Raw genomic sequence first — 25,221 nt, 5'->3', positions numbered from 1 at the left:
CGATTTCCCAAAAAATCCTTAGAGATTGAAAATCACAGAATCACAGAATTATCAAGGTTGGAAAAGACCTAAAAGATCATCCAGTCCAACCGCCACCAATACTTCTCAGCTAAATCATACCCCTCAACACAACATCCAAACATTTCTTGAACAAAATATATGGACATATATTGGACAGGTGGATTATCCACAAGGATCAATGGAAAACTGTGTTCAAAAAGTAGTGATCAGCAGATTGAGTACTTCTGACAACTGACTGATGTTTAACATCTTCAGTCTAGAAGAAAAATCAGACTTGGAGTCCTGGTGTACAGGAGCCAGCAACACGGTGGTGTAGCAGAGAAGACCAAATCTGTTAGTAAGAGTCCAGCCAACAAGTTGAAAGAAGCAATTTATGCAGAAACAATTTCCAACCAATCCCTGCTTTGTGAATGCCAACCAAACTTTGACCAGCGCTTTTCCCAGCATGCTGGTAAAGCCTTATTTCTGAGGTATTTCTTCTACCAGGAAGCTTTCTTAAAGTATAAATGGCTTTTGGAGTTTCTTTCCTGTTGAGTTCTCTGTACACGAAGATACCTTGTGCCTGCACCAGATTCTTCTTCCCAGAAAAATAAATTATAGACTCTCAGTTGTGACTATCTTCAAGGAGGGTGGAAATGGTACTATAATTAAATTTACAAATATGAGACCTGTATTTTACTGTTTTAAATGCACAGCAAGACGAGCACTGCTTGTAGAACAAGCCAGTGCCTACATACCATGAACAATTTAGGTAACAAAAATGCCTTACCCGATGATGTTAGGCACACTTACATGCCCTTGTATACATTAAAAATCATTTTAAGTCATGTTTTCAGATTCCACATAAATATAATAAGCTTTCTGTCTAAAGAAACAGAACTAATTAAGAAGGAATCAATGGGCCATTTCTTCGACGAGTCTGTTCTTAAAGCTGAGTAGTTTCAGATGCACAGGCAAATAAATTTGTTTTGGCTAATAATCAAAAGCTGTTGTGTATGACAAGTACCAGTGACAGATCTCTATAAATGTGTTGATTTTGCATAGTGACTTTTAATAGTCTTATTAAGCACAGTGTTGCAATATTAGAACTGAGGTACCTGCTCACTAGGTACATGTGCATGACTCCTAAAATCCATGTTACAATATTCTGAGTAATAAGTATTTTAAAGTGAAAAGGCCAATTTCCTAAGGACATTTCCACTATTTCTGCCATTTCATTCTTAATTATACAAAACAAATCAATCAGTAAAATCTCTTCTGACTGCATGTGTTTTTCAACCTAAGTAACTTCTAAAAAGTATGAAATAGAACTGTAGAGGGCTGTAGAGAGTTTCCTGTTCACAGATCACAACAATATGTGAAATATTTACCTGTCTTCAAGGAATACAGGATAAGGATATGTCTTCTCTCTCCTCATGAGACTTCCATAGGAAAAAAACAGTTACTGAATTAAAGTACTTAGCTATATATGCATGTAAATCAGATGTTAAAAAAAATGCAAATTCCCAAATCTGCAGATACCTACCCTACACAGGAAATGGCTACCTTCGAAGAGTAGGTCACAGTACCTCAAAGGATGCCAGAGCTATACTTATTTGAATGACCTTGGAGTTCAAACCTGCTCACTTACAGTTGAATCCCACTGAAGAAGGAGCCAAAGAGTCCAATCATGCCCAGGAACTCCACTCGACTCAGATTTCGGACAATATACTCTTCACAAACGTTTGAGATGCCGTATAGTGTCGCTCCACCCAGTACTAAGAGATCGCCTATCAGTTTATTTTCACCTAGGAATAAACGGGAAAAATCAGAGCATGTCAGAACAACCTTTTGTCTAGAACTGTTATAAGTTCTGCCCTGTAGACATGACTACTTAGTCACAAAGTAGCCCTTTTCTGGATCAGTTAGACAAATCTATGCTCTGAGTAAAAAAAATCTGAATGTAAAGAAAGAGTTCTAAAGACTACAGAACTCTTCAGTGATTAGTTCTTTTCATTTTATTATTTTAACTTTTATTTTTCCAGTTGGAATAGGACAGTTTGCATCTCATCTTGAAATCAAAGCAAAAACATGTCTAGTATTTAGATGGGAAACCAACAAAAAATTCTATGTACCTGTGAAATGAATGAAGAAATCATTACGACCCCAATATTGACCTCATTCTCACATGAAACTGTTTGACAATAGAGAGAAGGGAGGATGAGGTGTAGACAGGGTGATGATAATAGAGGTTTTTAAAAGGAGGTAAATTAACATAGCAGTACCTAATTCATAAAATGAACAGAAAGATATGTTTTCAGAACTTTAAGGTATATGTAACTACTAAAACACCATATTATCAAAGAATGTTTGAAATCTTTTTAAGTCTTGGGTTCTTTTATTACTTTGGTCCAGAGGGAGACGCAGAGAGATTTGATCAAAATTAAGTTCCAGCTTGAAAACTGAGGCCCTGATTTGCAGCCTGATGCATGCAATTCCCTCTGCACATAAGGCTTACTGAATGATTTCTAGTAGAGTTACAGCTTCACAAAGCTGCCAGACATTGCTGCAGAATCAAAGAAAGTCAGAAAGACTGGCTACAGTGGAAATTCCTTTGAAAAAACTCAGTAGAAATGTTGAAATATTAGAAGATATTTCTTCTGACCTAAACTTTGTTTTCTTCTGAAATACTTCAGTTCAGTTCTTGATTAGCAAAATACTCACTGCAATGAATAGAAATGGAAGCAAAACATTTTTCTTGGTTCAAAATGATCTTTCCAAAATTTTCCCTTGTGGAGTCCTTTTAAACCTTCAATTTTCATACCAGTTTACAGTTTGGAACTTCCCAGTGAGGAAGAATTTATGAAAACGACAATGGTCATAAAAAGGTAGAAAAAGAGCTCAATAATCCTGTATCTTCTCTCAGAATCACAAAACCACAGGGTTTGGAATGGACCTCTGGAGGTCAAGACTAATCTCCTGTTAAAGCAGGTTCCCTAAAGCACAGCTGAGTTCTGAATATCTCCAGAGAATGAGACTCCACAGCTCCTCTCAGCAACCTGTGCCAGTCTTCTGTCACTATCTACTAGAGGGTGCACTCTATCCATTGATGAAGATGTCGAACAATACCAGACTCAGCACCAACCCCTGGGGAACACAGCCTCCAACTAGACTCTGCACCATTGATCATGACCCTCTGAGCTCTGCCGTTCAGCCAGTTCTCAATCCACCTCAATATCCACTATCTATCCCACCTTTCCTAAGCTTAGCTACAAGGATGTTGTGGGAGACAGTGTCAAACACCTTGCTGAAGTAAAGGTACACCACATCCACTGTCCCCCCTTATTTACCCAGCTGGTCATGGCATCACACAAGGCTACTGGATTGATCAAGAATGATTTCCCCTAATATCTCCAAAATTAACTGTGAGCACCAGAAAAGTTGTTCAGGGACAAATAGGAACAGAGGAAATAATCAAAACACTCCTACTAATACTTGAGTAGTCTCCAGTATCATTTGACTCAGAGACATGGTCTCTGTGTAAATATTACCAGATTCAGTCTCGCATTGAATTTCTGTTTTGCTTATACTTTGACTAACAGTATGTTCATGTTTGTCAATTTATCTTTTTAAGATCTGGCACTTATTTTCCTTCCTGCAATCAGCCACGGAAGATGATGGTAGATGCCCTTAATTTAAAACAAGCATCAGCCCTTTGGAAAACCTTACCCTTGATGCATTTGATGTTCCACAGTGGATCTAATCATCCCTCTCTGAGTTCACTCATGTGGTACTTATTACAACCACTCACTAGCACTTTGGAGAAGTACTGCTGAAAAAGCTTTTGACCTTACAGTTTGTCTCTGCTGAACTGCTGATACAAAAATATCATCCTTTGTATGAGTCAAACACCACAACTCAGGTTGAACTTTTACACTGAAATAAGATGGCCCCAAACAGCAGCTCATGATGGCTCTTTCCAGACCTTACTGATGCTCAAAATTCAAAGATTTCACAAACTGTGGCAAACAAGAGATAACTGTTCTTGTCCCCTAAAATATAGAAACAACAAAGTAGTTTACTGAGAGCAAGTACAGATTCACTGCTTTTGTTGAATTCCTTTATTTTGTTTGTCCAGTCCCAAGAAATAACCTATAACTGAAGTGGAACTATTTAATGTAAAGTCCCTTCTGTTTTGCTGCCAATATTCATTTTAATTTTCACATTTTTAAGGCATAGTTCTACCCCTTCAGCCAACTCAGTCACAACAACTCTACTTTATTCTGTTGAAGAGAATGTGGAAACATATTCCTACATTTCAGCACATTTCACTTTGCCATTTTAAGAAGCTGCAAACTCTATGTGTGGCTCTGGTTTTTATGTCTTCTGTGAGAAACAAGCACACAGTCTTTCATGCGCAGGCCCAAATTAAAAGGCAACAGAATATGTTAACAGATATTCTTTTTATGGATATATTTCCTAATAGCTATATCCATGCTTTAGTAACTAATATAGCAAATAATGTATGATTATTGCAGGTAGAATGCAAAGTGTCAGTGTTTTTCAGCCATTTCTGCTGATGTCCAACACCCTGCATGCTCCAGCTGAGCCACAATTCATATGCCCAAGCATGTTAAGCTCCAGATTATAGGGTTACACGATGTTTATCTCAGAACACAGGGCTGAAATCCCAGTCCCTCCGAAATCAGACATTGCTAATGCAGCCTCAGCTGCCTGACTCCACAGTACAGAATATATTCTTTCCTTCATAGGTGGGACGGAGCTATTTTTGGAGGAGAGCAACAAGCTCTCAGCACAGAGATAAAAAGGGACTGGGAGGTGTAGTGAGTACTTTCCCAAACTTCCTTGTTTTGTTCGGTTGCATCTTGGCAAATGCAGATCCTAGAGTGCTTGCATTTGTATTCAGTAAGAATTTTAAATCCCAGTGTATTATGTTCAGCTCACAATTCAGTGCTTTTAATTAAGAACGAAAACTGTGCCTAATTGACAGCCTTTGAAAAGAATTTCCAGCCTTCCCACATCATTTGTGTTGGCGCTAGAAAAATCAATGAGACAGAGGAAGATCATCGATGAAATCTAACTCTGTCTAGTCTACGTTAATAGCTACACGCACATTATTTGTATGATGCTGCAAACGAAAAAGAACATTTTATGCACAAGGAGGTACTTCTCAACAGTTACGCATGCAAATCCCAAATCTTTACTTTGAAAGTGTCATAACTCAGTACAGTTAATATGTAGGTCTGGCGTCTTCTAGTACCTAACAAATGACCTTGTCTCTGTACAAAAAAGGAGCAAAGTTAAGCAGCAGTACATAGTGAAACGGAGAAATGGTATACTGAAAGATATAGCCAATCTAGAAAGGACGCAACTGAGATCTGCTAGCCCTAAGGAGAATGAAACTACAAGCATTCAGTTTGTCCTTCTGTATAAAAGATGACACGCATTGCATGCACAGAGCAAGTCCATTTGCAGAAGTGGTGAATTTTAACTGCTGATCCATTTTTGTTCTCTATCCCTCCTGACAATGAAACACCCCTTGAATGGTGCAGCGCTTCGTATCCATGAAGACACAGAATTTCCTGACAACTTCCAATTTTCCATGCCCCAATCCAAAATGTTCTCATTACAGTTCTCACTACTGAAACTTCCTAGTACTAGACACTAATCCTTACTCACCTGCTCCTTGCTGTCTCCCAACGAGGACATCTGCTCCTGCCATGCAGCCCATGCCCAGAATACAGACCACGATCCCAATGAAATGTACTGCCTTGTATCGTACCAGCAAGAAGAACCAGGAGAGCAGTATCACCACTGGGATGACAAAACAATCTAGGAGCTGTAAAGATGGAGAAGAAAAAAACAACAAATCAGCAGCTAACATTTTGCCCTTAAATTCTAGGATAGATTTCAGAAGACAATAAGAGGGCTATTTACTTAAGAATGGCACTATCTACCACATAGAAAATGTATAAAAGTCCTTGTGTCATCCAACAGGCAGATAATAATGTTGCAAGCTGTTTTAAGACACAACTGAACTTACATTGCTCTTTGATTCAGATGCACATTCCAAATCTATGGGAAGGAAAGCTGGGCCAAAAGAGACCCACAGTATTCTCCATCTGGTCTTCACCTCTGGTGATTATGGGACAGAGAGCATACTTTTCCTGCAGTCTAGACATATGCTTTGATTCAGACGTTTCAGGTCCAATTAGCAGAAATGTTCATAATACACAAGTTGGCCAGATTTTCAAAATCTGGCCATATAAATCAAGGGTTTTTTTGCATGCAGAATACTTGTGAAAAATCTGTCCCCTGTGGGGACTGTTAGCTCCTTAGAAAAATAGTCCCATATGCCTCTGAAGGAAAAAAATAAATAAACACCTTGCCTGCAGTGCAGGAAGCTCAGTCTTCCTGCCAACAGAATTGGGTAAGAGCTTTCTCTAAGAAGTGTTATGAAAAATAACCTTTAATTGGTCTGTTCAAAGAGACGCAGCAACAAACCCAGAAGATCCACGATTAAAAAAGAAATACACCAAATGTTTGTGAGAGGACCTTGAGATTTTGAGATGAAATTATATTTTAGGAACTATCAGTATGTCAACAAGGAACAAAAATACCCGTGTACGAATCACTCAAAGATATCTGAATTTATGAAGGTGAATCCCACTTTCTAAAAGCATATATATAGTTAAGAGATGGGATTCTCTTGAATAAGAACGAGATTTAAAGAGGTGTATGTAATATGAATTACTATTCAATGCCATATGATACAGTGGGAACTAGATCTATACAGCTGCTGCTTCTTTCAAATGAAAAAGTGTGGATCAAACAGTAATGGCGGAGATGGTAACTGTAGTTCTCAGAAACCCTTCTGGATACTGTGACCTTGATTTTAGATGATATAATTTGTTTTTTCTAATTCTCTTTGGGCCTATTATCTGTTCTTTTGTTCTCTCAGAGTGACAAGTCACTGAGCACACTAAGGATTATCAAATAACGATCATTACCCTTTCAACTTCTTTGTCTGCTAGTGGGGTTATCTGAAGGGAAACATAATTTGATTTGAATTTCAGTCAGTCTTTACCTGTGAGCTGCGAATGTCATAAACACTAAATGGGGGTTTTGCAAACATTCAAAAGCTTTCCTTAAGAAAAAAAGTCTGAAAACCCAGAGTATGCAGTTGAATTGCCCTCTTTTCAAAGATTCCACAGTCAGTCAGTGGCAAGTCTTTAGAAGATAAAGTGTTCAATAGCAGGGCCACACACAGCTCTCAGGTGATTCATGCAGTCCCAAAGAACAGCAGAACTGATGAGGAAAATTACAAATTGGAAAGGACTATGCTGAAGGAGCATTCTACATTTTAAATGAGAGCAAATAATTTAAAATGCATGACAAAGCCTCTTTACAGTGAAAACCATCTTCACGGGTCCTCAAAATGCGGCCCTTTACAGACACAACACAGAGGGGAACTTCTGGGCTGAAAGTCCAGTAGAACTGGTGCAAGCTCCTTTGTTTTTACATAGCATCTGCTCTGCCACTGAAAAGCGTATAATATATGCAGGATACAACTGACCTAACACTCAGTAACTTCTTTTTGTAAAAGCATGCTTAGGAAATATGACTTCAACACCTGAAGTTTTGTTTCCTAGACAGTCTGCAGTATACTGGGATGTCTGTCTCTCCCTGAGGGCTCTTTTCCAGTCAGAGCTGAGAATGAAATTCAGTGGCCAACTGAATTCTTCTGACAGCCAAAGCAACTGTGGTCTTCTTGGTGGTCACTGTTTTCCATCAGCTGATGGCTGTGCATCAGCACACTGAGAGAAAGACTGACTCACTTGCATGCACCCGTGTGGGCGGTTCTTCCAGCCAGCTGCCTAGGTCTGACAAGAGCTCAAACCGCAGGACTGAAAGGATCAACTTCAAAAGCTGTGCTGCTGAGAGTACTGGACTACTTCCAAGGGCAGGACTACCATGTGTGGGCATTACATCCTGGCATGTCTTATGGGTGAAGTGGCACATGGCCTTCTCCAGTCACTGGGTGGAGAGACAGACCATAGCTTGCCAACACATATATCACTACTGTATGAACAGCATGCTCAGCATGTTTATCAAGCACAGTCCTAACACATACCAGCAACAGATAACATGCCTGAGGGATGCTCTCTCTTCAGCATAAACTTTGGGATGTGAGTCCAACTGAACAGCTCTGTTCTCAATTACAGTTCACATCATCACACCTGCACACATGCTTTTTGTTAGCTGCACTAGCACACATCTGCAAGAGGTGGAGGGAACGTGTGAAGCAGTTTCTCCTGATGTTGCCTAATAGCTATCCCTGAAGGTATGTGTCTATCTCATTCCCATCCACTGCAGTACTGAACAGGTGAGCTTAATTTACTTCTAGTTGGCATTAAAGACAGGTGGAGGAGACCAAAATCTGCTACCAGTACAAGTCGCTTCTACCTGGCCCAGTGCAAGTGGCTTCTACCGTGTCATGAGAGAGTTATAATAACTCAGTTAACTTTGTACTAGAGAAGAGAAAGAGACATCCTAATGCTAAATTCAGAGCTGGACACAAGTGAAGTACCGGCAGCCAGAGTTACTGCACAGACTGCTATTATTTCCAGACTGTGAGCAAGCTCTGCTCCACACACACATACACATATACACATATACACATACACATACACATACACATACACATACACATACACATACACATACACATACACATACACATACACATACACATACACATACACATACACATACACATACACATACACATACACATACACATACCACCATGGAGATGATTGACCATGCCTGAGACAGAGCAGAGAGAGGCATATTCCACAGTTAAGCATAGAGGTATTTCAGAAACAGCTTATCACCCATCCACTACCAGTTACTAGCTCCTATTGAGAAGCTACTGTCTGCAAACAGCTTTCCACTTCTATTCTGTGCAAAGCTGTCTGAGTTAATCTCAGTTATCACTGAACCCATCGCTTGACTTTGCAAAGTCGGGAGGTCCAGTGAGTTACATAAATAGCCTTTCAGAACAGATTCAAGAAGATGAACATGTCAACTTACAGCCATTAACTACCATATCTCAAGAGACACAGAATAACTGTGTGGATATTTTTAACCCCTACTGTCAGAAATATGATCCTTGTCTATCTTCATAAGCAGGACTTGGCAATGTATGTATACTGTGGGACAGAAGCTCTGGTCTGCTCTGCTTTACCTACTCTGGGCTTGGCATACAAAAAGAGCATTTTCTTGTGGCTGTGAGATATTAATTAGGATGCTAGTGTGATTTCAACAACCACTTTTAAACACTGTCTCTACCTGCAGCATGTGTACTTCAACATGCAAATTCTCACTAAGAGCCTTTTTGAGGAAGATTTTTAAAATTCATCTAATTCCATAAATATTTAAACACACCTATGCTTTCAAGTATGTGAAATTGTCTCTTTTCAGCACTAACTTCAAGAGAAGCATGAACAGAACCTGTCACAAACCAGCAATGCTGACATCAGCTGGAAAACATTGCTTTGAAGTCAGCAGTCCAAGGTCTGACCCACAAAATGCTATTTGCAATACTGCAGCATCGGTAGATATAAACAGTGAATGCAAATAACATCCACTGACACCACATAGTTCTTGAATCATGCCCAGTTTACACTTGAATGTAACAACGGGGTAGATAGAAACAATGGGGTGGATATGTTACCACAATGCGAACCTCAAGATAACATAGGGTGTATTGCTAACTATTGCCTTACATTTCACTTCTCCTAGGCTAAATTCACTGTTTCTTTTTTTTTTTTTTTTCCACAGATATATCTGTCTAGTTAAAGAAAAAATGCACATACATTCTCCAGACAAAAGATGTGCCATCACAGATTGCCTGATGTGTGATAAGGCTTTCTTGAATTCTTTGTTGCTTTTTCTTTTGTCTGCTACTAATTACTGCAGCTAATAAAACACATTATACCTAATTGCCATTTTTCTGACTATAAAGCCTCAACATTAACAAAGATAAACTATGTTCAGCTTGAATTTCATTCACAGCAAATAAAGGTCAGTCATTTATCAATATTTCCCTAGGAACAGTCTTCTATATTTTCCTTCTTTTTAATTGCTTATTCAAAAGGTACTGCAAACACCCTGCCATTATGTTAAATTAATGAGTGACCTGATTTCAGTCAAAGTTATCAGATCACACAAGTTATCAGATCTTAGTAATCCACGAGAAAACATATTTCTTGTTTTGCTATGGAAAGATATTAAAACTGATATCAAAGTGTACTGCAGACAGCTTGAACATTCTGTGTAGAAGAAGGCAGAAGAACAGCTCTTTGCTTTGACCCTGCTATGTTTTTGTGTGGTTTCTCTTACTGAGAGCTCTGAATCAGGTCACTTGAGAAGGCAGGATATAAAAATACCTTATCTACTGATACATAATTTTACAGAAAATACTTGGTAAGAAGAGAGCAGTGTTGCTTTAGAGTCTGAAGACTCTTATTTGATTCTAAAAGATATCACATTGCATCCGAGTCTGTTGATACACAACGTTGAAATTTATTTCTTCTGATTGTTTGTTAGAGTACACTCACTTCTTTACACTCTTGATTCACAGATAAATACTCTCTTGCTACCAATAAACACCCAGCCTCTGCTCTCACAAATTCAGCAAGTGTCTGCCCATATAGAGCAAGAACGTGCTGCTAGTGTTTGGAAAGTGGAGCTGGCAAGCTTTAGAAAAAAGGTCTGTAATACAGAGTGTGAACTGCTGATCTGTAGCCATATCAAAAAGAAAAAAGCTGGTCAGCAAACTTCCTGTGGGAGCAGCTGAGCTGAATCTTCCTTTTTAAACATTCATTGAATTTTTTCCCCCCAGTTATAAGTTCTTTTTATTTCACATTAGGGGTTTCTCATTAGTGCTGCCCTCAAGCAAATCATGCAGAGAGTCAGCTGTACCCTCTACTCAGCTTGCTCTCTAGAGCAGAGAGATCAGTGAAATCAGTGTCACAGCCACACAAGCTTTGTATTGTCACATAGATGTGATGGCTACTGAAATTCAGCATGAGAACTGGTAAGTTTAATACAAAAGCAAGTTCTGTATCCAGGAAGAGACAGACCTTTCAACAAGTACTTTGCTTTTCAGTCAAAGGAAGGTTTGCCACTAATTCCGGCAATTTTTTTGTTCCAGTTTTCCCACTGCTTTCACAATGCCACACTCACCTGAGTCACTCCGTGTTAAACATGCACAAAAACAGCTGAGATGAAAACCTCAGTGAGCTGCCTGCCCTTGGGTTGCCCCCAAACAGAAACCTTCTGCAAGGAAGGTGTGGATGCTGGTAATGATTCTGGCAGATTTATTTTAAGCAATTCAAATGAATTATGGTTTTACCTTTTGTGTTCCACTGTGTTTCTATTTGTGATCATAACCATATCATATATATATATTTTTTTTTCCCATGGTTTATGTAACCACAGATTTAATTTACAAACTGTTAATTACTTCATCATGCCAAAGCATAGGGTACTACAGGTAGGAAGATTGGTGAAAGAATCAGTTAGCGGCGTCATTTGCCTACAAAACAATGCAAAAATGTTTTGCTTTCATGCTATGGAAGAAACAAAAGCCAGAAGACTTCTCCCAGTCTGAAGCCTCTTTAATATTTTGCCCTTGAGATCTCATAAGCTACTTTTTCTTTGGGCCACATGACTAGTATTTCTATAACCATTCCCATCAGCTCCATTAATTCTTTTCCAGGATTTCCTCCTTTTCCCTGCAGAAGCTGAAACTTCTTCAGAATATTCACTGGAAGTCTTTCACCTATACTGGTCTCATGCGCATCAGCACCTGAGATGAGGATTATTATGGCTCCAAATTTCTGTGTACAGTAAAGGAATTCACTGAGGTCTTGAAGATATTTAAAATGACAAGAGGTGGACACATCAACATACAGTTCCTCTGCTCTCAATTCTGTGTATACTCTTTATTGTGAAATTGAGTAATTTCATCTTGATTCATTAAAAAATAAGATCTTAGGACATACCTCTTCATTCCTTTCTTCCTCTCACTACTAACACTGCAGCTTATGGAAGATCTGCTCAAATACCCCAGTCAAGGAAGAGTACAAACAAACTGACTCCTGAAATAGATTTTCCCTTAACCAGCTTCCTCCTTTGACTGCCTCCATCACTGGCAGATCATTCTAAGACAGCAGATGGTTTTTCCAGCAGTCACATATTTCTGTAGAAAAATAAAATGCATTTTCTGTTTTGCTTCTGTCCAAGTATGAAGACTGGACACAGGTTTTGAAGACCATTTTCTCAAGGTTACCAATTGGATATTTCTCTGTGCCGCTGGTTGCTGTATGCTATACAGAAAATAAGATTCTGGCATGGTTTTGGAAAAGTCAGAGATAACTCCTGCAGCAAATACTCTGCTTTGGCATTTCACCTGCACGAATATGCAAAATGAGCACAGAATGCCAAATTGGCTGTTGTTGTAATGGGCACAGATTCACTGACTTTAGGGAGATTTTGCATATTTATGTTAGTAAAAAGCCTGGCTTGGTGTAAATCTTGCCATTAGAGAATACGTAGAACTAAGCTGATTTCAAAACTACATAGAGAGACTGGGAGGAAGGAACTGGTTTGTGAACTATGAGTGCGTAACTGTTAAAAGACAGAATAACAACTCAAAATACAATAAAAAAACAAATGCAAGATACACCCCACAGATTCTCCCAATACACATGTATAGTAGGCACAACAGCATTCTGCAATCCTGCTTAACAATGCATGTTTTCCCACACAGCCCTGAAGCAAAACAGGAAAATTTGGCCAAGCTTACATGCATGGGGATTGAGGAAGGAAGGTGGCGAGTGGTTCTCTCTACTTCCAAGATATTTCACATTAGCGAGCACTGGGCAAAGTGGATCAACAGCTTCAATATTGCAAATCCCTTGCTCATCACCTCCCATATTTGCTTCAAAATTATCTCAAATCTTCTGCCTCAATGCACATCGAGTCCATGGAGACTAAAAACAAAGCAAAGTCTGCCATCCAGCACTTCTATAATAAGAACTTACTGCTGACTTCACTCCTTTTTTGGTGGCAGTTGTTGAGGTATGAAAACTGACACAGGTAATTGGAAGTATGATGTACTGCTGAGGCTCACGGTGATCTAAGAGTAGTTGAGAACATAAGCATCATAGTTTTATTCTCTGTCCCCTGATGTCTATAAATCCTAGCTTTTACTACCTTTGTTTTCATCATGCCAATCAAAGGCTTGATTGCCCAAGGAATAAATTACCAGATAAATCACTATGTGAAAATATAGCTCTCTTTTTGACAGATCTTATTTTTTGTGACACCAGATGCACATAGTACAGTTCCACTATAAAAGGCACTGCACATATAGTTCAGTGATGTCACACCACAGAAAAGGGACTGCATTACCACGAGACGGAGTAAATCAACAGCAGAATATGGAGAACAGAGTATCTGCAGAAAGGAAAGCTGGGGTGATGAAGAGGGAGAAGGGGAGCACAGTCTGCCTCATAAGGTAGCCTAATAGGATGAGAAAGCAATTATCTGGAAGATTACAAATGTGAAAGTCAAAGTCTAAACATAGTTTCAAACCAATTATATTATCTACATCTAAATAGTTGCAAGAATCTTATAGTTCAGAATCTTACAATTCCCTCTGGGGGAAGCCAATTGTATCTGCCATGTAAGTGGAGTTAACTCTTACAGCAGTCAAAACACACTTCTTCAATAGCTATAAAAATTTCCACAGGCCTACACCAGAGCTGTGTTAAAATCAGTTAGGATAAGTATGGAAAGCATTACCACAGGCAGTCATGAAAGTTAGGTATATAGTTCTAAAATAAAGCCATAGGTTCAAATTCTATTATATACTGGAGGCTTCAGTGCAGTTCTGAATCTGCTGCAAATGACACTGAGAAGACTGCAGTAATTAGTGTAAGTTAGATCAAAACATCAAAGAGAAATTAAAAACTATTTTACAAGTTTTTGGCTACCTGAGAATCAGGACAAATGCAACTGGGAGCATTAGATATGACTGATCTCTAGGAGTTCTTGAACAGTGTGTTTCTGGATGTCTAAATTAATCCGTGGACAAACTGCTTTGCCTTCTATGTGACGTATTCTCAGTTTTTAAATGAACCCTTCAGAGAACAGTCTTCACTTACAGGATTGCTGTGCTAAGAATTTCCTTGATGTAGAATGGCTGAGTTTCAGTTGCCTCCAGCTGAGATAGAATTAACTCCAACTCTTCATATCAGCTACTGTTTTAACAGCTATGACTATATGTAAACAGTGGCTCTACATTTGCAATTTGGAAAGCACTCCAGACTTTCTGCAAGCACTTGAGGCATACTACGATCATATCTAACAAATTGAGTTCTTCAGGGTACTTTGGTGCAAGAATACTTAGCTTTTGAATTTTTAAATGGAAATAGATGTTAAGGTGGCAGGCTCCAGCAATACAGAAGCACTCTAGGCATATGAGAAATAAACTTGAAGCTACAAAGAAGGAGGAGCAGCCTGAACTGCTCATACCCCAAGACCATGCTGTTGGTATTGGGTTAGTGTATACTGACCAAAGGGTGCTAGCTGTCTATAAGCATTTTAGCTATATATAGAAAATTAGATGTGGACTTTTATACTTTTTGTTTTTAATTGTTCTATTAAATCTAGTTGCCCTTGGATTGCACTCCAGGTACCTAAAGGATATCTCGAATTTTATCCTTAGCAAATGACTGAAACCTTGGATTCTGAAACGTAAACAGTACTTTGGATGTCATGGTGGAACTGAGCAACAGATTTTCAGACAACAATTATACAATAACTGAGGATTTGAAATGATCCAAAGGGCATCCAAAAGCAAAGGTTAGGTAGCATATCCATTTCTGGCTTATGCTTGTGTATCCTGGTTCACTGTGGTTCTGAAGGAAACTGGTGAAATTTTTTAGGAAATGTTATCAGTGAATTCTGCTTTCCCAAACCAAAATCCCTTAAAAACAACACCAACACCAACAACCAACTTTAAAGTGTCATTTAGAAAAGATTTGAGTATAAAAAATTGGGGGAAATTAGGGCAAAAATTTCAGCCTTTTTTCCCTGAACCACAATGAGATAATGTCCATTGAGGGGTAAAAAAGAGATGGAGTTTAAAACTGAAACTTCAAGAGTACAGAGAGTTTAGAGCTACTTGTAAAACAAACATGTTGAGTGCTCATGGTTGTCCAATGAAAGGAAAACTCTAAATCAATTGTATTACTGGTATATAATGGTTTACAGTTAGACTTTGGGTTGTTTTTTCTCTTGCTGGGAGCAGCTTTTTCTTTTTCCTAAAGGCACCAGAAGCCCATTACATTCACTTGCTAGTTTTGTGTCATGGAGCAGAGATGTGGGAAAAGTATATGCTGTAAAACCGATTTTCTCATGAAATGGTCCATGTATCACCACTATTAAAACACTGCAAGATTTCTCATTTACTAACGTTCAATTTCAACCTGCTAGTAAGTCTAAAATATAAAAAACTTATTTTCCCTCCATCAAAAAAGATCTGGCGTCAGTGAACATTTATGGTCTCTTATGTAGTGCTCTTGCAGAATGAGGATTTTCCTCTCCTGGAAAGAGTAGACTATTTGCTTTTCCTGATTCTAGGAACAACTTGCTTTTGTACATCTTTTATTTATATTTCATATCAGTTATACCAGTGTTTCATCTTCACTTGAAATAGGGCATTGTTGGTCTACAGCTCACAAAACATGTCTGAACAAATGACCTCATCTACTAACCCATGGGTGTCCAACTTTTTGTCATGTCTGGGCCATGCTGAGTGAAGAAGAACTGTCTTGTGGTGCATATAAATATATATAGTTAGGGTATATAAGCAATGAAAAATTATATATTTTTGTATTTCTTTTAATTAATGCATAAAAGAGGGTAAAAAAACTTTAAAACTAGTGGAATATTTGACCCTGTTTTTGAGAAACGAATGCAACAGTCTGGTTTGATGGCAGTGAATGCAATTGTTAGTAAGCTCTCGTGGTGCTCATCAGAGACTTTGAATGAAATTATTCAGCAATCTTGAAACCTATTCTTAAATTCCTTTATCAAAACAGAAAGCAGAACTGCATATATTTTGCTGTCCACAGAACTGTGTTCAGCCAGTGTATCAAAATGCATGAAATTACTTGCCATAACTTGAATCAGAACTGCACTGAGCCCTCCCTGTGCCATGGTTTCAGCTCAGACATTGTTAAGAGCTCACTGATGTGAGGCTGTTGTTGAGCAGTAGAGCTGGGCTTGGCTGCTTGGCATGGCAGAGCTGCTGCCATGGTGGCAGGGGGTGCCCACAGGTTAGGCTGGGCTGGGCTACATACGGCTGGAAGGCTGTGGGTTGCACTGCTCTAACTATTCTGACTGTATGTTGGGTTTTATTTACACTTAGAAACTCGTTCAAGTTATGATATGAAATGAATTTAAAATACACCAGATATTCCTGAGTAATGTGTAATTCCTGAGATGTGGATAAGTCTTAAAAGTATTATCAAATTGTCTGGACAAATTACAAAGAATTCTCAAACCAATACTCTGATGATAGAGGTACCTGTAAATATCTACTACAAACCTTGGATTCATGGGGCTTTTTTAAAATTATTTTTATTTTTATTGTTGCTTCTTATTGATCTAAATACATTCAGTATTTTCCAATATAACTTTTTCAACTATGAAAGAAATATATTCCTAATTACCTTTGGTTTTGCAGAACATTAAGTGCTCCTCCAGTATTTTACTGTCTCTAAAACAAACTCCAGGCAAACAAGGTGCAAAATAAACTGAACGCTATCTAGTGTTGCCCTGTGATATAGAGATAACATAAAAAGGGAGTAGGTTTGCTTTAGAGCAAGTAGCAATGAAGTATGCAATGATTTCCCAAGACAGACAATTTCCAGTCTCTTAAAAATGTTTCTGTTATTCACTTCTCTATTTAAATGGGAAGAAGACTCCATCTTTGGTATCTGTATTTCAAACATTCAGGTCTGAAGTCTCTACCCTAGTTTTTATTCACTCAGTTTTTAGATTTTAAGGGACATGCTTTGATAGCTGCAGTTAAACTATTCTGTAACATACTGCATCTCTCGGATTGCGTATGAGAAAGATTTCTTTATTACAGCTGCATTCATTTTACTTATTGATAAGTTTGACAATGAGATCTGATTTCAGAACCCTAAAAGAAGTGCTTATATTTTTTCCAAGTACAATATAAAGTGAGAAAAAAAACATGTAATACCATCTGAAAACAGTTCCTTGAAGAAGCAAATTAAGTAGTTCAGTCAAAAATGTGATTGAGTGGTTTAGCACTGGAAAACAAAATGTAAACCACTATGTTTTTGTACAGTTTGGAAAACACTGAGTACTAAAACTAATGCAATAAGAAAAATTATCTTATGGGATGCATTAAAAGCACAGAGAAGACACAGAAAAGAACCAGCTGTCTGTGTACTGAAGACAATGGAAGCTGCTATTCCCTCAAAAAGGGAATATCCTTTATGTACTTACCTGTACACTAGTAAGAGTGGTGTACTGATAAGCTTTTACTACCAGGTAGTTGGCTTCTATATCTACTATCCCCAAGATCATGTACTTCCACCATCTCCTTTTCAAAATTGCCAGCAAGTTTTCTTCTCCTGTGGTTAAAAAGAGAAAAGAATAATTATGTAAAAGAGGTAGGTTTATGTGCACAAAGTACCTGCGTGTCAAGAGAAATTATCTAGAAGCTCTCTTGCATTTTCAATGTGCAGTTGAAAAACACTATGTATAACTAGGTACTGCCAGGAAATGAAAACTAACACACTCTATTTGTCTTGTAGATATTTTATAAAACAGCCAGCTTGGTAAAGTAATTTGTGGAGTCCAGACTGTTGCTTCAATTGAGATACAAACAATGCTAAGAAAACCATGTGAAGCTTGGGTAGACTGTAAATGTGTTTTTAGCTTTAGTTTTATGCATGCACATATATATGTATATATAAAACAGTAAAGAATAGAGTTTCTCATTATGTACACTTACACTCTCCATACATACTGATAGATGCTTCTTGCCACAAGTGGGAGCTTACCAATATTTACAGCTACAATGAAATATGAGAAATATGAGGGCAACAATAGGATGCCTTTTGGGTGGACTGCAGATCTTGATCAAATGATTATGACCCTAGATTATATTATGACCCTAGAGGTCCAAAGCATTTGACCTGCTTGGAGAAAGGTTGCACTGAAACAGACAATATGACAGGTTGCTTTGCTCCTAGGGCCAGTTTCTGAAGGAGCAAGGTTTGTTCTGTAATGCCTTGCATGGGAACCCTGCCAATCACCCTATACTCAATTTCTACCACATGAAGACTGACATAACAATATGACCTGCAGATCAAACCCACAACTTTCAAAAGGTCAAAGGAGTCCTCACACTGAGGTATGGATTATTTTTGTTCTCAGTGCAAAACCTCATTAGTGAGAGGTGGACAAACCTGATACTTATTTGCATCACAGTGGGCAAACTGACTGAGCACAGTAAAGCTTTAAGTCTTTGAGAGTGTGCAGCCCTAAGTGGGACTGACCCCTACCATGCAAGTATCAGAAACAATGTCTTGAAAGTTAAACAAATGCATTATTTTGAGATTTGTCCATGTTGCTGCAGCCCTTCTGAGTGTCTGTGATCATCAAAATGGGTGGTGGAAAATACTGAAGAAAGGGAACATTGTTGTCAGTTGGCACTAAAACCTTTTCAAGCTTTCCAACTCTGTCTCACCATTCTCTGGTTCAAATGGTGATATGTGTACTGTCATACTGTAAGAAATGGCAGGCTTTCTACAGTGCAGGAATATCTCAGATTTTATCAGATGCAATCACAGAAAAATGGATAACAACTTCAGCAGTTCGTTCAGAATCTGAGATGTTAAATCTTGGCTCTGAGTGACTTGAGTAGATATTTACCTGAAGACAGCATCTGAATCATTTGACATGTGTCCATTAACGGATACTCACACATATACACGCTTATAGGGAGATAATATGCAACAACGTAATTACTTGCTGCAGTAATGATGACACTGAGTGTGAAATCGTAAATGTTAAATCCTTCCTTCCCTTCCTTCTTTCCTTCCTTCTCTCTCTTATCTTTTTCTACTTCTTCCTCTCTCTCAACAGGCAACAGAGAAGTAGAAGAAATAAGATGCTGAGGAAGCTAATTATTATAGACTAAATAAGAATGATTCAGTACATTCAACCATACCCCACTTTCCTGTCACCACCAACTCATCTGAGAACTTTCACTAAAGAGAAATTCCCTCCCTTTGTTTTTACTGTGATTCAGGAACAATGCATTTCAGACATGAAATAAAAGTAAATGTATGTATTTGTTACAATGACTTGAGCACACAGAAAACTTTTAGGTCTTTTTGTATCTTTTAGATCATTTAGGGAGTTATTTTCAAAAAAAGCGTTCAAGATGAGATGTCCTAACTCCTACTAAAATCAGTGTAAAGCATGCAGATAGATCCCTCCCAGGTAATGAAACTCTCTCTAATCTTTATGCTGCCCACATAATACCTTTATAATACCATCTGAAAAACACCAACGCAATGGAAAGGCTGAAAAGGCACCTCAGTGCAAATTTTGAGAATGTTTAAAAACCAAAGATATCAAATTATCAGAGAGTACCGGGCTCCTAATGTCATTGCAGTCCTTATTCCAAAAGTGAAAATCCCACCTAAGTCCCGTGTTTTCACTGAGACCCATACCTACAAAGCAGAAAGAAGCAGTAGGTTCAAGGTCTGAACATAGCATTTGGCCACCTAGGCAAGGACTATGAAAAAATCTCAAGGGACATTTTGGTGCCTTTGGTTTCCCACTTTTTTCCAGCTTCAATTTCCAGCCATAGATCACCATACTGCTCAGATGTAGACAAATTAATTAGGCATGGAACGGAATACATTTTCATGCATTCTGGCTACAGGGTAAAGTTAGGGTTTCCATAGGTGGAAAGTAAATCTTTTACATTTTTAGCAGACATTCATGATTCTCCCTTTTGTTTTCTCAACCCTTTCTGGGCTAATGACAGAAATAAGAAAAATATTTGGCAAGTGGTATTTTATCTTTGATGTAAAGCTCTGAGATGTTCCCAACTGCAAAAGATCAAGTTGAGCTGAGGAGGCTCTGCAGAGCAAAAGGTAATGATGAAATGAATTTATGCAGGCACCATACAGCTCTGATGAACATTGGTTTAGCTTCACAGCGAGTGTCTTTGTCTGACCTAGTGGAAAGCCGAGAGATGTGCAGGCATTCAGCATGGCAGAAGAAAAACAGAGAATTTATTCCTGGAAAAAAAAAATCTTGTGCATGAGCTGCATTTCTCTGTGGAACACACTTTGTCTTTGCTTCCATTCACAGGCTATAATTCCTTATATCTGGCATGTAAGAAAGGTTCAGTTTCCAACGTGGGCCCCTTTGTTCACATTGTTATTATCTTTTCCCATTAACCTTAGCAGTTGCATATAAGTATTAGCAAAATCGACCCACTCATCTGAAGCTCTATCTGAGGAAAAAGCCATGTATGTTTGAGTCATGCTTAATATGGGGGTTGTCAGTTGTTCAGTGTTCTCCGTTTCTTTAGCACTGTAATCAAAATTCATGGAGGGAATTAATTTGAATTGCTCTTAAAATGGGAGAGTTTATGTGAAGAGGGCAGGGGACAGAAGATGATCATCTGCAGTGGGTGTCAATCCAAAGCTATGGACAAATCAAGAGGAGGTAGGTGGAGTCCTTGTGTGGAGATGGGGTTGAAATAAATCCACCACACTGAAAGGCAGTCATTCATAGAGAGGTGTGAGCAATGCCAGTAGAAAGCAGTGGTTTCTGTGGAGATGTGTGCTGCCAGGAGAGAACCTCTGGACATTGATCACAGGTGGCATCCTCAGTGAATACAGTGACAACAGAGAGAAGAGTAATGGGACAGCAGTTAGGCAGATTAGCTTCTATTTAACTTGGGGAGACTACAATGAGAAGCTGAGGGCATCAAGAGCTTCATTCCTAAGACTACATCCTAAACAGGAATAAATATTACCTTTGCACTAGAAACTAAAAGGGGGAAAATCACTCAAAGACAAAACAAGAAGAGGCATACTGTCTTCTTTTTCTTTTCATTTTTTGTAATTTGCCTTGATGACAAATAGCAGCAAAATGAATTGAGTACTACAACTTGTAAGCATTCTAGGATGAAGGAACAAATGTAGATGCCTAAACCTGAACTAGTTGGCAAGGCATTTTAAAACATTAGAATTATTCATCTGGCATATTCCAGATGGATTGTTTAGGATGAGATAATGGGTGTTTTGAAAACAAACATCTCTCCTACTGAATGTAAAAGCAGGAGAGATTGTGTCAGATTGTGTGTTTTTGTTATTATCTGAATAGGACTGTGACTAAAGCTTCCAGGCAGTCATAAAAACAAATAATCAAACTGACAAGCACAGGTTAGCTCGAAGGCAACATTTCCAGCAAGCCAACAGAACACACTGGTGCCGGTGAACATGTGTTTATGTGAGTGCATGGAGTAATGCCGTCCAGACACTGATATTTTTTGATGGAAACTCCCTTTCAAAAAACAAAACAAAAACAAAAACAAACCCCTAAGTTCTGTCAGCACCTGGGCACTTTGGCAATCTGAGCTTTTATATTCAGTCTAATCCAAATATCCTGTAGAGTTAAGGACAAATCACATATTAAAAATGTTTTTAGATTCAGAAGTCTAATGTACTGTTAGTACAGAGAAACACAAACTCTCTTTGTTCTTTAGAGGATATGTTTAATTCTATTTTTTCTAGCTAATTTTGCAGTGAAACACACAGTTGTCAGTTGTATATACAGAGAAACCCTTGGTGTTTGGAAAGAAAAGCTACAGCTTTTTGTCTCTGCTGGCTCAAATTAAAAATCAACAAATCAGCTGCTTTGTAGAAGAGATGATTTTACACCATATAATAAGGATTTACCCCTGGGGGTTTACAGAATTAAAAATAAATTAGAGAAAATTAAAGGAGGCTTTAGCTGTGCAGCGTCTACCAAAAATGCATATGTACATGTGTAAAAGCACTTTCACGTTCACCCACACAGCTGCAGAGGTACAATAAGAAAACAACAAACAAAAACAAACAAAAAAAAATCCCAGCCATAAAGACAGCAAATGCCCAATTATTTGTATAGGGGCTTGGGACACAGGTGGAATTAACAGTGCTGCTAGACCAGAAAATAAGCATATTGTTTTTCTTTCATCTGCTGCAGTCTCTACCTTTTCATCCAGATGACAACTTGCTATTCAGATCAGGATCATCAAAGACACTATGCTCCCCTTCTACTTTGCAGCACAGGGCTCAGCAGAAGAGATCTAAATGCATGCAGGAGGCTTGCAGGGGGGAAGGTGAAATAGGAGAGTGGAGAGGGAAAGCTGACTGCCATCCTGTTTCTGTGTTGTCCCACCAGGAGGGCCAGAATCAAGTAGTAAAGAGGCAGAAGTCTCACAGAGGATGAGGATTAGACCAGAATTATCATTGCTTTGAACAGCAAACTGAATTAAAAAAACACAATAATGGGCTAATTTTTTCTCCTCCATTTTCACACATTATAGCATATGAAGCCCTGCAGATAAGGAATCTCACCATTAACAGCATCACTTCTCTACAGCCTCTGCAGTTATCCAGTCTTAGTGCAGGATGAGGGATCAGAAGCAGTCAAACGGGGCAATGATGTGCAGGTGTATTGGGGCTCTTTTGTGTATTACTGTACTGCCTGATCACAAGGAACCACTTCTGTGCTGTGTGGGTGATGGAGCGCTGGCACAGGCTGCCCAGAGGCTGTGGATTCTTCTTCTTGGAGCTGTCTAAAAGCTGACCTGACAAGGGGCCTGGGAAGCAGCTCTGGGTGTCCCAGCTTGAGGAGGGGTTGGGCTGGATGGACCCAGAGTTCCTCAGCTATCCTGCAGTTCTGTGACTCTGTGACAGGAGCAAGAAGCCCCCATGCCTGAAAAATAAAAACTTGCTTGTTTCCTGCTTTGTTGAGTTGCTGGTTCAGTGGACGTAAAGCTTGTTGTAAACGGCTTTCAGCTCTCAGAAAGGTCAAAATAACTGTCTTTCTTCTGTATGTTTTTAAGTCTTTGACCCAGAATGGTTTGTTATTTCTTTAGATCTATCTGTATTACTGATGACTACTTCATGTAAGTACTGTGGCCTAAAGGCATACCACCACCACTTAATTATTCATCCAACAAAGTCTTCCTTCAATCTCGCTTCACAAAGCACCTGCATATACTCTGTTCACTTTATGGATGACTGCTATAAGCTGCACTGCATTTGTTCTATGCAGTGTTTTCAGTGAACCGTTTGAGAACCAAGATAACCTTAATTCTTTTTGCTTTCTCCAAACACCTGATCTTATCCTGCCCGCTCTTACGCTCTTACATTATTCTTATGATCTTATCTTTCTGATCCCTCTCCCACAGTGGGAAACTGGCATGTCCTAGGGATCATAGCTAGTGCATACATGTTGAAGTAAATGTGCAATAGATGGTGTTGCTGAAGTGGGAAGCAATCACAGGACACCAGCTGTAGGACTAGCTCAGGGGGACAGCTACGTCATGGTAATGTGTCTTCACCTTCTTATGGAGTTACTTATCAGTCACAATCAACATTACATTTTAGTTTTAAAAGGGATACTATTTATTTTTGCTGCCTGTTCCAACTCTCTGATGTTTGAATATCTTCCTAGAATGTTTCCAACTACCACACTAACACTTATTTGGCTAGTCCGTCAGAAAGAGGTAGTTTATCTAACCTTTAATTTCTAGACGTTGAGTACCTCAAACCAAAGGTTTGTTGGCTGCCAACAACTCTTGCCATTCTGAACATCCTCTCCCCTAAAACACATTTAGCCAACTATCATGGCATAACATAGCTTTCCAGTAACCATCTATAAGAGATTATTCTTCTGTACCATTGACTCAAAGCTTGCTGAAGGACAAAGATGAATAAGTCCAAGCAAGTTCTGGTCAAAGGTTGAGAAATCCTTTGTCTGAGGGACACAGATGGACAAGGCCAGGAGCAGCAAGAGAGAGATAAGCTGCAGCTTAAAGGCCGTGAAGTGGTCTTTTGTATGGGCTTATTTCAAGGAAGATGGCCATCTCAGGGGGTGCTGCACATGACTCTTACCCAAGCACCCAGGGATTTCACATAGGCAGGAAAAAAAGGGAGGATGAAAGAGAGATTGGCAACCATGAAGTAAGGGTTTCTGACATCAGATTCCTCATGACCTGAGACCTGCATGCTGAAGAAGATGCCTGTATGCTGAAGAACAACAAGGTTTGGCCCTGGATGTAAATCATAATAGCCAAAGTCAAATCTAGGAAGTCATACATACATTTTCACAATATTACATGATTAATTTTTGATGCCTTGATTCTGATCTAGCGCATGTCACAGCTAGATTCGATGATCTTCAGATGTTTTCTAACTTCATGAGATTACCACTCAGTTTTCTATTAAGAATAAAATACAACTAAAACTGAAGCAATAGAACAGTCAGTGCTTTTGCTCATATCTCAGTGTCCCTCTGCTTGCCCTCCCACTAGGTTATATGGCTTCTCCCTCTGTGGCAGACATGATGCTGTCTTCTCTTGCCACATGTCACCACAGGACATGGCCTGTGATGAGAGCCCTGATGGACCTGGTGAGAGCACTGAGGAGTGCTCTGCTTCTAAACATAGGCCTCTAAACACTCAGCCCTTTAAAATGTCAAGATAGAAACCTCTGAGGTATTTCTAGTACACAATTGTTTACTTTACACTGTTTTACCTCCTACCACATTTGTTGGAGTGGCAGTGTGCCTTGTGAGAGAAGCACTGGGGACACAAGCACACGAAGACGGAGCCTTTCCTCAAACTTGAGCTTGGATGAGGTTACTATGTTTTCATACACTACATTTTCAAAACTGACTTATCTACAGTACTTAGGTCTTAATCTAACTCTGAGCTAACATCCCAGTCTGCAAACTTCAGGGTTAAACCTGCTTAGATTGGAGCAGATGTACTCAGAT

General features: G+C 38.9%; 1 protein-coding gene across 1 annotated transcript in view; it reads right to left on the bottom strand.

Moving 5' to 3' along the window:
* The window catches only part of SLC35F1 (solute carrier family 35 member F1), a 228,745-nt gene that overhangs the window by 28,258 nt on the left and 175,266 nt on the right, over window positions 1-25,221 (bottom strand). The window contains exons 3-5 of the mRNA XM_072332637.1: window positions 17,644-17,771; window positions 5,701-5,860; window positions 1,652-1,808 (exon numbers count right to left, since the gene is read on the bottom strand). Coding sequence (XP_072188738.1) covers window positions 1,652-1,808; window positions 5,701-5,860; window positions 17,644-17,771 — 445 coding nt within the window. The remainder of the gene's footprint in view (window positions 1-1,651; window positions 1,809-5,700; window positions 5,861-17,643; window positions 17,772-25,221) is intronic.

This window comes from Excalfactoria chinensis, chromosome 3 (genome assembly GCF_039878825.1).
Source record: "Excalfactoria chinensis isolate bCotChi1 chromosome 3, bCotChi1.hap2, whole genome shotgun sequence".
Lineage (NCBI taxonomy): Eukaryota > Metazoa > Chordata > Aves > Galliformes > Phasianidae > Excalfactoria > Excalfactoria chinensis.
This window is presented reverse-complemented; position numbering and strand designations above follow the sequence as displayed.